General features: G+C 33.0%; 1 protein-coding gene across 2 annotated transcripts; it reads left to right on the forward strand.

The window, feature by feature from the left end:
* The first annotated feature begins 3,393 nt into the window (after positions 1-3,393).
* On the forward strand, positions 3,394-16,933 carry LOC106478252 (pyruvate dehydrogenase [acetyl-transferring]-phosphatase 1, mitochondrial-like). 2 transcript variants are annotated; one of them, XM_022381856.1, is made up of 3 exons: positions 3,394-3,738; positions 4,300-4,350; positions 9,026-16,933. In XM_022381856.1, exon 3 carries the CDS (start codon positions 9,032-9,034, stop codon positions 10,325-10,327), a length of 1,296 nt encoding a protein of 431 aa, XP_022237564.1. In that variant the 5' UTR covers positions 3,394-3,738; positions 4,300-4,350; positions 9,026-9,031; the 3' UTR covers positions 10,328-16,933. The 2 variants fall into 2 exon arrangements, with proteins under 2 accessions (XP_022237564.1, XP_013794239.1); XM_013938785.2 differs by having other exon boundaries at positions 3,394-4,350.
* Positions 16,934-17,239: the final 306 nt, after the last annotated feature.

A 17,239-nucleotide genomic window follows, 5' to 3' on the forward strand; every position in this document is an offset into this window, starting at 1 on the left:
GGGCGTCCTGTTATCAGGTCCACTGGCAACCGAAGTTCTCGACCAAACATCAGCTTTGTACTTTTGTACAATTGTACTTTATTACCATCGCATCAGACTGTGGATGAAGTAGCATTGTCCTGGTCTTTCATATGGTAAACAACTTGCAGCATTCATGGAACACAGCTGGTTCAAAATTACAGCCTTGATCTGAATACAGTTTGTATGGCATACCAAACCTGAAAAAGAAATCACTAATAGCTGAAGCTACAGTTGTAGCTTCCTGATTTGGTATTGTATATGCCTCAGGCCACTTGGTGAAATAATCCATCACCACATAAATGTACTTGTTTCCAGCACGAGTTTGGGACAATGGACCAGCAATGTCAACGGCTACTCTTTCAATTTGTGCACCAACTTGATATAACTTCATTGGAGCACGTCCCTTATGCTTGAGTCCCCTTTTAGCACAACATATACTGCATGTCTTGCACCATTCTTCCACATCTTGCCTCATACCTATCCAGTAAAATCTCTGGCGTAGGTGACTCAATGTCTTCTTAACTCCAAGATTGACGCAGTGCAACTTCCCGTAACTTTCTCGCTATAACTGATTGTCAGGTCGTCACTTTTCCATCTGCAGTTTCCCATCTCCGGACAAGAATACCATCTACAAGCTTCAACTGGTCCCATTGTACCCAATAGTTTTTGTCACAAGGCTTAAGCTAGATACCTTCTCCCAATCAGGGCACAAAACACTTGCTGGTAGAAAATCAATTATTGGCTTCAAATCTTGGTCTTTCTCTTGTTATGTTTTAATATCTATACTTGGTTCCACTTCACCATCATCAACTCCTTCAGTCACTTTGACTTCAGCTTGACGGCACCTGCTTAGTTCAACCTCTCTTTTGCAGCAATGTCTGCAGTCATTTTTGCAGGGTCTTCGACTCAGTCCATTGGCATTTCCATGAGATTTAACAGATGCAGCAACACTTACCAGAATTTGGCCTTTGCTGTTCCCAAGCGTCATTTTATTAAAGTTAACTACACACTTCCTCGGTAGTAAATAGTCCAACCCTAATATGCATGGGTCTTCAATGTCAGCCAAGTATATTTTGTGTCTGTTCTTTATGCCCATGAGCTCAATAGTTACCCACACTGGTCCCCACAACCTTGCATAATGTCCTGTCACACCACAGAGCTTATGTATGGCTTCTGGTTCTTCTTTGTGATCTAGCATCTTGATACTCACATGGGTTTGCTGAAACGCAGAATCCATGACAAAGTTGCACTTTTGGCCATCCAGCTTTCCTGTCACGAAGACACTATGTGTGCTTGCCATTTGACATTTAGCTCTTGGGACTTTCACAGCAGTCGGCGTCCTTCAACACCAACCACTACTGGTTTCCCGAGGCTGTCTTATTGGTGGTATTCTTCTTACATTGGCTCTTCATATGTCCTTGCTCTCCACAGTTCCAACAACTTTCCTGTGTTGAAGTTGCCAGCATTGAGTTCTTTTGTGCCCAGGTTTGTTACAGTGTTAGCAAAGTTCCTCAAACTTCTCTGAAAGCTGCCCTTTTCTGGCCTTGAATCCTGATGACTGTACCAACCTTGGTACCTCTGCACTGGACTTAATGTAGGATTAGAATTCAAGAGCATCCTGCATAGTAGAGGGGTGCACTTGCTTCACTTGTATATTCAGTTGTGGACTGTCCAAGGTATCTACAAATGGATACCTCAGCAACAGCTTGAGGACATTGCGTGGTGCAGTTGGGTAGGCCTTGTGTGCCATACTTTCCAAGTTCTGTGCCAGCTCTTGCAGGCTCTCCCTTTAGCATGGCCTATAGTCCTAAACCTAGCCCTGTAGACTTCAGACTGATTTTGAGTGCTCTATAGTTGTGCCTGTCATCTGCTTACAACTGTCCAAGTATTTCCAGTAGTTGTCCCTTCAGGCTTGTTGCCAGGTACACTGCTTTCTGCTCCTCTGTCCATCCATTCATTTCTGCCAGGAGCACAACTTGTGCTCTATATGCTTCCCATGGTGCCTTCCCATCGAATTCCTGTGGTTTTCTACATTCTAGATCACCCCTATTGCTGATACTCATTTCTGGAATGTGACTTCTGGCAGAACTGAAGATGTGTGCATTAGGGTTTAGCTGCAGGGTCTGGAAGGAGCTTCCTGTTATCTGGGGCTGATTATATTCTCTCTGTGTAAAAGACAGTAAATCATCCTTTAATTTATTTAATTCACTTTGATATTTACTAATCTTTTCCATTTGTGTATGCTGACATTCTCTCAACTGTTGGAGATTTTCTTCCTATTTCTTTTCTTGTTCCAGTTGCCACTGGTTCTGGTTTTCTTGCCACTGCTGTAGTCTCTCTTTTTGTTTATTTTCTTTCATCTCCAACCACTGCTGTAGTCTCTTTTCATGTTTATTTTCTCGTTCTTCTTGTGTCTTTTACTGTTCTTATATTGCTGCCATAAAATCTGCTAAGTCGTAATTTGATTTGCCACTTCTCGTTTCCAACTTTTTTCTTTTCTGTCCCACTCTCTGACACCAATTTGTTACCTATCTGGTTGTTTGTTAATTTCCGATAGAAATTCTTTCCGAGAAACTTCAGCGATACAAGTCCTTTTTTGATTAAACCAGTTTATTCTTTCTCGATACAAACTTTTAGTACACAGTAATTCCACAGTCAGTACTTTCTCGACACTTTAAACTTAACAACTTTTATAATACACGCTATAAATTACAGCGGTTCACAATCTCGATAACTTTGCTCTCTACGAGTGCAAAACACACACACTAACTCGAAACAGAATCGTTAATTACCCGAAACTCACCATAACTACTGTTCGCTTAACCCGCGCAGGATTTTCTCTGCTAGGCTTATATACCAACAAAGAGGCATCTCCAACATTCGTGGAGTTCCCCGATTATTCGAGAAACTCACCACGCATGCTCCTAGCGTCACGTGACTTCCGCTGTGGTAACATTATGTTTCATTTGTGAATTGTTTGAATATTTTCAAAACTCATTGACAAGAATTTTAGGAAACTAACTAGCTCATGCGCTGTGGTTTTGTTCTTGGAATCGAACTGCCCTCTGTAGCAAGTCTCCGGGCTTTTGATGATAACAATCGGGTTTAGATACCCATGGTGCGCACAGCACTAATGGCCTATTGTATAGCTTTGCGCTTAGCAACAAACAAAGCATTTGAATTTAATATTATATTTGCTATTTAGAATTTTAGTATCATTGAAATTAAATTATAACACAAAATATATTTTCTATTATTATTATCACGTACATAAGCAAAATGTTTATTTCATTACAACCCGTATATATATATTATCTTTAACTAATTATTAATGCTCCCAAGAGGGCAAAACACATTATAGTACAGGTTTAACCTTCATGAAAGTGGCGGGCTGAAATAGCAGTACCGAGTGGCAAATATTTGTATAAAACTACAATAAATCCTTATAGATAGTAAACCGCAATTTATGTCCTACGTTCATAACAAATGTTCAAAAATTATCACCTATTAGTCGTTGATTTATGATTCGAGTAGTTTGTGGGAATAGTGATACTAGTTAGTTAGGCTTACTTCTGAGTTCTGTTCTCGAATCGGTCTGCGGTGCGACTAATCGTTAAGCTGCTCAGAAGTGTGGATTTGTCTACTCTATGTGCTTGAACATTTTCAAAATATAACTTGAAAGAACGCTGCATAAAACGTGTTAGCTTGCTGGTCAAGGTCTGACTACTATTTTAATTTTTATTACGTAAAGATTGCACAATATAACTACCACTGTAACACCATGGTGTTGCAACCTAGATATATGCGGTTAGTTAGAAGTAGAACGTAGATCAATGTTAGCGACGAAATCAGATTAGGAATAGTGGGTCAGTAGTTGAATAAGTTATAACTGCATTTCAAGTTAAATGTTTTCAAGAGAGTACCGATAACTATACTATGTTCTGTTAATGGTATAAAATATGGTTTTATTTTTAACTCAATCCTCATACAGTTAGTGCGATCTGAACTATAGAAACTCAAAAGGCCGAAATTTAAGTTTCAAAAGTGTATTACTATTAGTACTACAGGTATAAATCAACGCCAGGAAGTTTTAATCATGAATGTTTGTTATGCAACACCAGCAAAACATCCTACTCCTACATAAACCTTGCAGTTTTTAATATCATTAGCTTCAATCATAGTATGAAAACTGCAATGTCTTCCATATATTTTTTAAACAAAAAATTTATTCATTATTTAAATAGTAAATATTTTCATGTTGGAAATGTTCTTCAACAGCAAGCACGTTTGGCAAACTCTTATGGTGCTCCAAAGTTGAGCCCTCAAGAGGTAAGTGTAATATTTTATCCATAATCCGGTTACATATGACATAGAAATAACATATAACATTATTAGATAGTTTATAATGAGTGAAATTATTTTTCTAAATATGAAAATAAAGCAATATCATTGAATATAGTTTATTTCGCATTTAGAATGTATGTTAATTTTATTTCATCTCAATACTGTGTTGTATGTTTTAAGTTAAAAAATATTACTTTAGTTATTATTTAAACTTAATGAGTGAAATTGCAAAGGAAAAACCTTTAAAAACTTTTTTTTTTCAATGTCACTATTAGTTTTAGGCTGATCAAATGATATTTAAAAAAATTAATTGTGAAATGGTAATCATGGAAATATAACACACACACATTTTAGGATGCACTGCTTAATTGGTTTTATAGCCGATATATTGAGTAACCAAAATTGTCCAATATTATGTTAAGTAATTGGTGAACTATTTAAAAAAAAAAAATCATTAATTTTCAATCTTTCCATGTTTCAAATTTTCATGGAGAATTTACAGACCTAAATGATTTTTGTACATGTTTGGGGTTAATGTTTCACATGTCCATCTCATGTAAATTTCAGAAAAACTTCTGTGCTTTCTAAATGTAGCTACTTGTGTTTTAGGTCTGTTTGATTATCTTTCCTTATAAACATATATAAAGATACAAAGGAAATATTTCAATGCGAAGTTTACTGTATACAGTTGCATAGAGCCACAATTGGTTGTAGAATTCAACAATTAGTGAATAGTATCTTAATATGTAATCAAGTTTCCTTGACAGCCACTAACATTGTAAGATGGAGCAGCCCAAAAGCTAGATCCAGAAGACCTGATGTTCTTAGTCTGTTGCTGTCTTCCCTCTTGGACCTTCAGATCTAACATATGATATTTAAAAAAAAATTGCCAAATGGAATATCAATAATACTAAGTTTCCACTTGTAACAGTAAACTCATGGAATCAAGTATACCTTTAGAATTGAATAGGTTTACAAACTGTATAGGGTTTATATTAATGTGATTTCATTATACTTGTGCTATAAATACAGGTAGTAAAAAACATAAAGACTGGCTTTAATCTTGTCTGTATTCTAAATTTTGAAAATTGAAGAGTTTTTTCCAAGATTATATGTCTTTAACTTAAGAAATGTCAGATAGTTGAAAGTTTTACAATATCATAATTCCTTTTCCATCTTTTTCTATAAAATTCAGTTAGGAGCAAAGTCTTTAAAATCCACATTTTGCATCCCTGGCGTTTCCCAATGTTTCAGTTGCTAAGCATGATACATAAGACATATGTTTTATACACATTTTGGGGTCTTTAAAGTGATATAATTTTCTGAAAAAAAAAAAGGAAAATTGAGAAGTTATCATAGATGATTCATGATATAACTATAAGTATTCCTGTTATTTTCCACATGCACTTATTTACTGATGAAAATACATATAAAAAGATCTAGAATTTTTTAATATAATACATGGAAGTCACGTAAACATAATATTATAATTTCATTAGGACTTGGTATGGTTGAACAGTCTCTTAAGCCATTTAAGCAATGTGTATTTGCTGATGGCAGGGCAAATAGGATTTTAGGTTGTATCTACAGAAATATTGAATACAAGTATAGAGAGGTAATAATGTCTTTGGTTTGGCCACATTCGGAATATTCCATTCAGTCTTTAGGTTCCTTACCTTAGAAAGGACATTGAGTATTTGGAAAGGGTTCAGTGGAGAACTACTAGGATGATACCTGGGATAGAAAGGTTGTTATGTGAAGATAGATTAAGATATCTGAAATTGTTTATCTTGATAAAAGAAGAGTTAGAGGGGATATGATTGAGGTGTTTAAGGGAATTGATAGTGTTAGTGCATCATCTTTTTTCACATTTAACTGCTAGAATGATAAAACTAGGGGACACAAACGTAACTTTTGACAGAGTAGGGGTCATCTTAAGCTAGACATCTTTATTTTCTAACAGGGTGGTTGGCCTCTGGAATAGGTTGCATTCAGATGTGATAGATGCAGTTAAATTAAGGAAATTTAAGAGAAGGCTAAAATAAATATTTGAATGATAATGGCTAGCTTTGAGTGTTATGTTTTAGAGTTTAGTGGATAGGGTGGCCTAGATGGACCAACTCAACTTATGCTTCTGTTTGTCTAAGTAAGCACTGTTAAAAATGTTAGATGATAGGCACTTGTTCATGACTGAAAACTATCACAAATGTCACAGCTCAGAATAATTGTTTTTATATTTAAAATGTGGACTTCAACCATACACATAATTCTGTAAATAGACTTATACATTATATACATAAAAGACAGTATGTGAAACTTTTGCATGAAAACAAAAAGTATTGAAAAACCTTTGTTTGATATTACTTTAGTAACACATAAAATAGTGCTTTCATTGATTTTTGGCAAACATCTAAAATGCATGAGAGAGAGAACTGCTTGCTAGTAAATATTTCAACAAATTTGTTAATTATAACAAAGTTATACGAGTTCAGAAAAGTAAAAAAGAAGTTTCTCAAGTTTCTTTTCTGTAAAAAATTACAATATGTTAAGTTTTAATCTATATAGCATATACAGGTTTCTTTTGAAATAATGAAGTCTGTTAACATACAGTAATGGTCAATTTATATATACATATAATGTTAATAACCAACTTTTAGACTACTTTAAACGTGAGTGTAATTCTTTTCTTAGCTTTTAAATAAACCTTAAGTATAAATGATAATGGAAAATTATTGAATGTAGTTCTGTTAATAGAAGATACATTTTTCATGAAGAATACAGTTTAATGTACTAAATTCTTTACTACTATCTTCATTTTCTGTTACCTCTAAAACTGATATAGCTTTAAATAAATAAAGAAGAAAGCAACCAGTAAGATTTTGGTAAAATTCATGTTTCAAATTAGAAGTAAAGACCAGCACTTGTAAAATGGTACTTGAGACTTAAGAAATAAAGTAAATCTTAATATAGAATGTTTTATCGTAACTTATCTTTCATCATATAGAAAATATTTTCTCTATTTTTATAGAAAATGATAAGTCATCCAGTGTCTCAAAAGATCAATTAACAGATGGCTATAACAAATAAGCAAATCATTTTTATTCAACTTTTTTTAACAGCTTGAATTATTTAGTGGAATTATATGATGCAAGTGCCTTATGAAGAAAGGCAAGGAAATTACATGTGTTTTCAGAATATATTTTGGTTAGTAAAATCTATTATATTGAAGAGAATAGTGAATTACACTTCCACATTTCATTTAAAATGGGATGTGGGTGTACTTATTACACTACTATAGTACAACCTTGGTTGTTTAGCCTAAAGCCATACAATTGAGTAAAGTTTTTAATTTGAACAAATTGGATGAAATTTCATAAGTATGTATGTATAATTTCTTAACTGTTGAATTTCACGATAAACCAAAATAAGTTTTATGAAAATATAATAAACAATGTACCTTTCTTGTCACTTATTTTTATAACTATTCTACTTGAAATTTATTTAGATTAATATCTTTACATCTGATGTTCTTAAGTTTCTAACATATATCAAGTTTTATCCTTTTTATTTTTATTATCATACTTTTATTATTGAGATTGTTTTGCATTATTAGTTTGATATACATATTGTTAGAAGCCAAACTTTTAATATCTTAATTTAGATGGTTTCCAGAAGGAGCTGCTAATCATGGTGATGCAATATTTAGAAAGTTCATTATGTTGTAATAATTGTGAATGTTTGTGAAATAAGAATATAATGTAAATATCAGTAATCAGTGATGGATAGTTAGTTATTGAAGTAATTAATGAGCAGTTGATGAAAATTAAATGAGAAATATGCTCAGTGTCAGAAAGATATTTTGTGTTAGAAATAAGAGTTAATGCATCTGTTTTGTAATTCAGTTATTCAACAAGTTAGTGTGTTTATTGATCAATTAACCTTTCAAGGAAGTATAAGTAGGACTATTAGTCTCAGAATTTCTGTTCAAACATTATTTATGAAATTAGACCTATAAGTAAACATGGCTATAGCAAATGTTTATTGAAGCAATGAATTTATTCATTATTGTTACTTGGACTAGAATTGTAATAATTTTACAAAATAATCAAAAAGAACCACTTCAATAATACAACACATCATAACAGTATTTAGGAGTATAAACAAGATCTAAGCTGGCAGAACCTCATGAGGTATTATTAGGTTTAGTCCAAAAATATCATTAACAGTGAGGGTACACAACTGAAGGTAAACAATGCATTCTAATCTTTATAAGTAAGAGTCTAAGAAAATATATTTAAATAGCTATAGTTGGTTTTAGTTTCACTGTAAGTCAGTGACTTTTTCTGATCTGAAGTTAATATTAATTATTGTAATGTGATTTAAAACAGCTTTATATGGGATGTACCATAATGTTTTTTAGGAAATAAATCTCTATCTACATTAACATATAGAAAGCATTTTATGTCAAATATTTTTTAAACCATAAATTTATTCATGGATTTCGTATTACAAAATTAATAAAAACAAGTATGATTTTTTTTGTTGTTGTTTATTCAGCCGTCTAATAAACATTTAGTTCAAAATTCAAGCTTGAATAATCAATAAATCAAACTTTTTGTTAGTTCTTCAAGAAATCTTTCTTGTAAATCTTGTTTTCTAGGTAACTATGTCTCTATCAGCAAATGAAGGTGTGGTTAATAAAAGTTCTGGATCAGTTCGAGGATTTGACTACAACCAGTTGCCATCAAATAATCCTATTGAGGATCGATTAGCCGTTGGCCACTGCCAGCTAACAACGGGAATGCTGTTTGGTATATTTGATGGACATGGAGGTAATGAGTGTGCAAATTTAATTAGTCATAGGCTTCTAGATTATGTTGCTTTATCAATATTGCCTGAAAATTTATTAAAGGAATACTTAGACTATCTTCATTCTGGAATAGAACCTGTTTTAGTAGAAAAGATAAACGACCCTGTTGATCTCACTGATTTTCAAAGGCAGTTACACAGAGAAAGCTTAAGGAACTATGCACTTCAACTAGTACAACGAGGGAGAAGAACTCCTGAATATTTCATGGATCAAGCATTAACTCAAGCTTTTACTCAATTAGATGAAGATATGTCTCAAGAAATTCAGCAGCAAGTGAACAATAAAAACTTTGATCTTTTGCCATTAGCAGTCACTGGCTCTTGTGCTTGTCTTGCTCACATTGATGGTACTCATATTCATATTGCTTCTTCTGGTGACTGTAAGGCAGTGCTTGGCATGCTCAGTGATGACAAAAAATGGTCTTTTAAAGCTTTGTCTAAAGAACACAATGCAGACAATGTTGATGAATTAAGAAGAATAATAGATGAACATCCAAAACCAGAAAGTAATTTTGTGATAAAAAATGAAAGGCTTTTAGGTCAGTTAGCTCCTCTTCGCGCTTTTGGAGATTATTCATATAAATGGAAGGCCAGTCTACTAAAGCAACTTCTGGTACCTCAGTTTGGGCCAGCTGTCATCCCACCAAACTATTACTCTCCTCCTTACCTAACAGCCCGACCAGAAGTCATTCACCATCGTCTTACACCAAGAGACAAGTTTCTTGTCATTGCCTCAGATGGTCTGTGGGAACAATTGATGCCACATAAAGTGGTTAAGTTTGTTGGTCAACATATGAGTGGGCGTCAGACCTTAGATGTCTTGCGGCTCCCAAGAAGAAACATGAAGCTAAAGGAAATCGATAGTATTCTTCACCAAAGGAAGGAAGGATTAGCAAAAAAACCAGTTGATGCTAATGCAGCAACTCATTTGATACGAATTGCTTTAGGCAGAACAGAGTATGGAGTTGAACATAGTAAATTAGCCAGTATGCTGTCCTTACCGGATGAACTAGTTCGGACTTTTCGTGATGACATTACAATAATAGTGATATATTTTGATTCTGATTTCTTGCGCCACTCACCAGCTGATTAAGTACATCATGTTTCAGTTTTATAATGCTTTGAATCAGAGATGAATATGCAATTATGTAAAATTACTTTGAAAATAAGTTTACATATATATAAAACACAAATTATACTTTGTATAATTAAGAAGCTATAGTAACAAATTCTTTTTTAATCTAATTAATAGAATATCTTTTGAGAAATAGTGCATGATGGTCCTAACAAACCATCAATTAGAACTAAAGATAAAATTATTATGTATTATTTTTTCCAGTACAGTCTAGTATATGCAGTATCACGTTGATTATTCAATTCATGATATTAAGAAGCTCTATAGCTAGTCTAAAACACTTACAAGCTAATTACTACAAGTCTACATATAATACATCTTAGGCATACTTAACTTGGCAGTTAATCTTTAAAAAAAGTAATAGAATATTATGCTTTTAGTGTTTACTCTTAAAATACAAGAATGTTGTTTACTTGTGCACACATAAAGATAATTAAAGTGTTTGATTACATAAATGATCTTTCTAATATATACATGAAATTCATGTGTCACTGTTAATTTTACAGTATGAGATACTACAAAATATAACTAGTTTTGAAATTTCTCAAAGATATTTAAAAGTAGTTACTGAAAACTCAGGGCCTAGATTCTGTCATCATTTGTGAAGACAAAATTGTAAGAGTATCAAAGTTGAATGTTAAATTCTGTTTTTTAATAGTTTTGTTTTGAGATTACTTACTGCTTATAATTAATATCTTATTACAAGTTACAGCTTTTACAGTAAGGATGAATATTTTTAATATATTAGAAATATTCTTCCTTATTGTAAAAGCTGTAAATTTTAATAAAATATATATTTTTTATAACGAGTGCATGTTACTCTTCTGTTAGCAAACTTTATCAGACAGTAATTAAATGAAATATTATGGTGCCATCCTTCATGAATTACATCAAAGTGAATGTTACTTTAGCATGAACTGAAATATGGAACTGCTGTAAATATGCATCTCCATATTTTACAGTTAGATTATTTTTTGTAACTCTACCATCACGTTCATTCATACTACTCAAGTTTGACTTGATGTTTTAATAAAAGCAATATATTATTAGTAACCAATTACACTGAATACCTTTTTTGTTGCAAAATGTTATAATTTATCTAAACTAATTAATGTTTGTTAACATGTTCACTGCTGCCAGTAGTGTTAATAATTCTTACCTTAGTGCCAACTACACTTTCTTTTTTTTTACCTAACCCAGATGTCTAATATTAAATGTGTAACTATACTATGTTTAATTAACTCATTGAAGCTACGTGTAATATGTATGTCACAAGGTCCATAACTAAAAGTCGGTTGTGACCCACGGTGGGGCACGTGGCAGCGAACATGTTAAATACCCTGTAAGTATATATAGCAGACACAAACCTTTTAAGAATTACTAGCATATTTCAATTTGAATTCCTAGAATTTCACAAAAAACATAAGCAATTACTACACTTTGGAAATATTATATGATATGCATTTGAAATGACATATATTTTGAAAATTGTGTTTACAGATTAGTTAATTTGAGTATAAAGATAAGACCACTGTAGGTCACTAGGTAACCAGGTTTTTTTATAATGTTACTTGGTTAATAGGCATCTGTTTACCATTCGTCACCCAAGAGAGTAATGCTCATTCATGGGAATTTCAATAAGGTTCATGTTTGTTTTGTAAATGTAGCTTAACTCTTATTCTAATTAGTAATATTCTTGTCACTATTGAAGATGAAATATTCTAGCCATGTTCATAAGAACCAACTCATTAATTGTATTTGACCTAAATGTATTGGTACGTTTTACAATTAAAATATAGATTTGCTTAGAATGTTAAACAGAGAATTTGTTCTGATTCCCAACCCTTTTATAACACAACACTGGTTTGTTCAAACAAGAAATGTTACTTTTTACACACATTTGATTTGTTACACTTTAAGAGGGTTGCATAAAAAACTGTGATATTTTTAACCTGATTTCTATTGTTGGCTCTTATCATTTTCAAAATCATCAGTTTATCTGAAGCCCAAAGCAGATGACTAAACAGTATCTCTACTGTTAGGTTTGTTTTTTGTTGCTTATTCTATATGCCAAATATTTAACTGATGGAAAGTTTACGTGATTATAACAAGTGTTGGCTAGAATTTGAAAATAGCTGGAAGCTGTAAAAGTCTTCTTAAGTGTATGTTGCAGTAGTATCAAACAGTTTCCTTTATGTAAAAAAATGTATCTAATATCTCAGGACAACATATGTCAATTTTTCATGTAATTTTACCAATTTGTTCATGTAGCATAGGAGTACCATGAGCAGTAACTAATTTGCATTTCTAATAAACTCTCAGATAGCCTATCACAGTGGCTCAGTGGTAAGTCTGATGGCTTATAACACTAAAAATCAGGTTTCAATACTTGTGGTTGGCACAGTGCAGATATCTCATTGCGTAGCTTTGTGATTAATAAACAAACAAACCTATCACAACATTTGGTAATGTGGTAATTGATATTTCTGAACACTTGCCAGAAAAACTTTATTTTTAAGACCACATATGTGAAGTGAATGTGGCAGATTTTGTAAACAAGATAAGACTGTGTTAGGTGGTAAGGTATGTTTACAAAGAAAAATTACTTCTGTAAGTCAGCTTAACTACATCTTTTGCATGTATGTAATATATATATTATGTTACGTGTGTCAAGGAACTGAAATGCATATTCCTAAAACTTCTAAGTATTCAGTTTCTGTATAATTTCACAGTTATTGTAGAATATTTAAAAATATTAAATTGAAGACTTTTCTCCTGTTTCATTAACTCTTGAAAAATAGCTTCAAGTGTTATTTTAAACTCAGGTGTGTTACTTTGTTGTTTCATTTAAAGTATAAATCTACATTTAGAAAGTTTTTGTTAACTAGAAGTTGATTTATTATAAAAAGTACATGTGTGTGTGTGTGTGTGTATATATATATATATATATATATATATATTGTGTCTTTGCTGGGGGGACTACAGATCAGTCCTGATGTGATAAAAAATAGCAGTAATAAAATAAAGAATTTATTAACATACTGTTGTTAAATAATAAATATTCACAAAATTAACAATATTCAAAATTTATTCATAGTAATTTGTAGTATTACATAATGTCTTTGCACATAAAATGCAAAAAAAGATATTTTGTGTAGATTTGTATTTGCATGTAAAGAGGTTGGATGCATTGTATTAAAGTGATTTTGAAGCCTCACTACATCCAGTCATGTAATACTCTGCCTTATAGCTTTATATCTTGACAATAGACTTACAGCTTTGTTTCCATTTGAAAATGCTCTGTAATAAGGCTGTCATATTGAAAGCACACCACTACTTCCTGCTGACTTTCCATAGTCCATCCTGTGTACATGAACGTTGGTTTCATAGTGCTCATTTCAACAGTCTGACTACACAGAACTCCATAGGTGACTTGATCAATATGTCTTCATATGGAATAGAAAGTATACCAGTTTCATTACCACATTAAACAGATATATCATGAAAACGACTTGTGTACACATGACTTGTCATTTTTCAAAATGAAGATCTTTCTTGATTGTGTTTCTGTTGTTGCCTGGGGCTTTTACAACTGACTTTTATGTTCATGAATTCTCACCTGGTACAAGACACTGCAGTTTGCTTACCACAGCTGGAATGCATTATGTTATAAGGCTCTTTCTAAATGGTGCTTGTCCCAAGTTGATCCAAATTGCTTTGTTCTCCAGTGGCATTAACACGTTGACCACCAGCTACGAGTATACTTGTAGTGCTGGGTGTACCAGATTCTGCCACTATGACTGTACTCATAGAAAGGATTACGCTGATGTATAGTAAACAGAAAATGCTGGTATCCTAGATAATGCAACAAATAAACTGCTAGCAGTTTGGGGAACATAAATCTATGTAATAATCATGATCAAATTTGTATTGTATCATTATTTGTGCTGTTGAAATTTTCTAAAGTGTGCAAGCATGATATCACCACAAAGCTCACTTCAACACAACTAAAGCTAAAGAGAAGAGATGGTTACAATGCAAAAATAAATTATTATAACTAAAATAGGCTTATTCTACATAATCCAGGGCATTGTTTGATCAGGTCTGAATCAATAAACATTTTCAAATTTTATGATTTTATTCTTTCAATATTTCATGAACTAACAAGTTCTCACATTATAACTAAATGACAAAAAATAATGTACAGTAAATGAGTAGAAATGTCTGTTTTTCTTCCTGTTTATTTGTCCATTATTGAAGTACATGGTAGTCCTTGAAGCATTTATCTATACAGAGGGCTGGCTTTTCAGGGCAGACATCACAAATGTAGTGTGTTTCTTGTCTCCTACCAGCCTTTGTGCAGACACAATATGATTTGGTTGGCTTCTCTTTCTTTTCCATGGGTGGCAAACATGCGAGGTAGTGAAACGATTGAACTGTTGACAATGAAATTGGGGGTGCACATTGCCCCTGGTCTTGAAGATCCTCCATAATATTACCTAGCAGATGTACTGTTACATGTTCATGACAATTCAACAGTTTCATTTATTACCCTCTATTTTCATTGTACAGGGTGTGAGCATTCAGAATAAATATCTCAATGATGGGAAGGCAATCTTCTTGTCCCATCAGATCGTCGTACATAGAGCTGAGTGTTACAACAACATCTGGTCAGATCTGTCTATCCCAGACATGGCATTGTTGTAATCACGGACTATATTGGGTGTCTTCAAAATTTTATTATTCTGATTCACAACATCAACTATCTCCACTCTCTGCATGTTGCTTATTGTGAGCACTTCCCATTTACAAACTACCACTAAATTTGACTGCTTCCATTCTGTTCACCTATATCTGGACCACATCCTTTGGATATACTTTACAGTCAAACTGGAATGTTTCACATATGTAGGTTGATCGCTCAGTCAGTTTTTCACCAGACACATGGAATTGTAATAATTATCTATATACATGACATGAGCTTTGTCCAGGTAATTAGCCAACAGATCAAGTACAACAGCCACAGCCTGTCCCAAGCCAGCATCACATCAAGGCCAGTTCCAGAGTATGTGCAAATTTTCATCACCAGATCTTGATATTTTCACAGTTCATAGAGCTTGATTCCATATTTGTGGCATTTATTTTTGATATACTGTCAAAACAAGAACTGGCCACAGCAAAGTACCATGGACTTGTTGATGCACAAATCCTTTTTTGGAGAGTAAATATGGATAATTTCATTATTGAAATAATCCAGGATAGGTCATACCTATGATCATCGTGAGATTGGGAATCGTCTACAAAATGCCAAATATGTAAGAGCATTTGGAAGTGGTTGCAACTCATAACACCACTAAAAAATGATGTCTTGTACAGAATGTCAGTACTCCAGTAGTACTTCATGGTATGTAGGTTGTTTGGACCCATGTGAATCAACAAAGCAAGAAACTTTTTCATTTCTGTTGCATCTGTTACCTTCCAGTATCTTAAACATGATTCTCTTTGCAGTGGTCACTATTTATTAATTTCAGCTGTTGCATATCAATTTGTTTCTGTGACTATGATATCTAGTAATTGCAAAGTCAGGAATAAGTCAAAATAATCACCAGGTGAAGCATTTTATAACTGAATTCTAAGACCAGAGTTTTCATTGAAAGCAAAATCAGGTGGACCTTGCAGAACCTTTGACCAGTTATACAATGGAATACCAAGGTTCACACCTCCAACTCCTCCTCAATCCTGAACAGGAGCTGCTCTTCTATCACGAACTGGAGTAGCAGAACCATGTCCACCAACTTTTGTCTTACCTCCACGACCATGTGGTCTTCTGGTGCAGATCCTGCAAATTGTAGCTCTTCCATGTGTTGTCAGTACTGCTTTGTCACCATTTGAAAAATAAGAGTCTGGTGAAACCATTGGGTTGCCACATCACTACACTGGTTATCACAGCTATCATCAGTCTCCATTTCAATCTGAACATCACTGTCATCTGAGGGCATTTTTTATAGATAGGTAAAATTTGAATATAAAAGTATATGCACATGCATACTTGGCTTGGCAAATGGGTGTGATATATACTAAAAGAGTTGGCAGTCAGTGTGTTAAGTACAAGGGATATCTCCATCTTGGAAATCCTAAATCCCTGATCTTAGTATATTAATAATTTGCATCAGAAAGTCCATTACATACCTATTTCAAATGCAATAAATTTTTAGTGGCATCACACTACCTATGAATGCCATATAATTTCAAAATATTGTTCTTATACATGCGATTTACACCATGACTTTGAATATGCAAATTAGCCAGTCACATGACAACCATAGCTGATGTAAATTGTTTTAATGTAATGTATTCAATCTTGTAGTACTTAAATACATAAGAAAATAAAAGGGTTGTTTTCTTGATAAGAGTGCATATCTGTCCATAAAGGTATTAGCTGTAGTTGCGTAGTAATGTATATGTAAATTTTGTTCACATAATCAATTATTGTTCCATTAACTTTGAATTCTCATAGATTCATATGTAAAATGAATTTCAAAATAAAGAGTTGTGGAATTTGGATCAGTTTGTGCAAGAATGAGTTTATTATTCATAGGACTACAGTTCTCCATAGATTAATCATATTTCACATCAGTTATTTTCAGAGTTCCCATTGCATATATAGATGTTAACAAATTAAAACGCTAGGAACTAAAATTCACCTTTCATTGGCCATTTTTTCTGTTAATTTTGGGAAAAAGAGTAAGAGTGTGTATAGTAACTACTAGGTCTTACAAATACAAGAAATATAACTTTTTTTAAGTGATCTTGAAATATGTGAGATCTGTTTTGCTTTTGTTTCTAATGTTTTATTTTCACTGCTATGTC

This window comes from Limulus polyphemus, unplaced genomic scaffold (assembly GCF_000517525.1).
Source record: "Limulus polyphemus unplaced genomic scaffold, Limulus_polyphemus-2.1.2 Scaffold9, whole genome shotgun sequence".
NCBI lineage: Eukaryota > Metazoa > Arthropoda > Merostomata > Xiphosura > Limulidae > Limulus > Limulus polyphemus.

Bases quoted from the DNA above. Each gene is read 5' to 3' on its own strand.
- LOC106478252 (XM_013938785.2), top strand. From the start codon at position 4,204: ATGAAAACTGCAATGTCTTCCATATATTTTTTAAACAAAAAATTTATT. The intron at 4,351-9,025 runs GTAAGTGTAATA...CTTGTTTTCTAG, and splicing joins CAAAGTTGAGCCCTCAAGAG to GTAACTATGTCTCTATCAGC.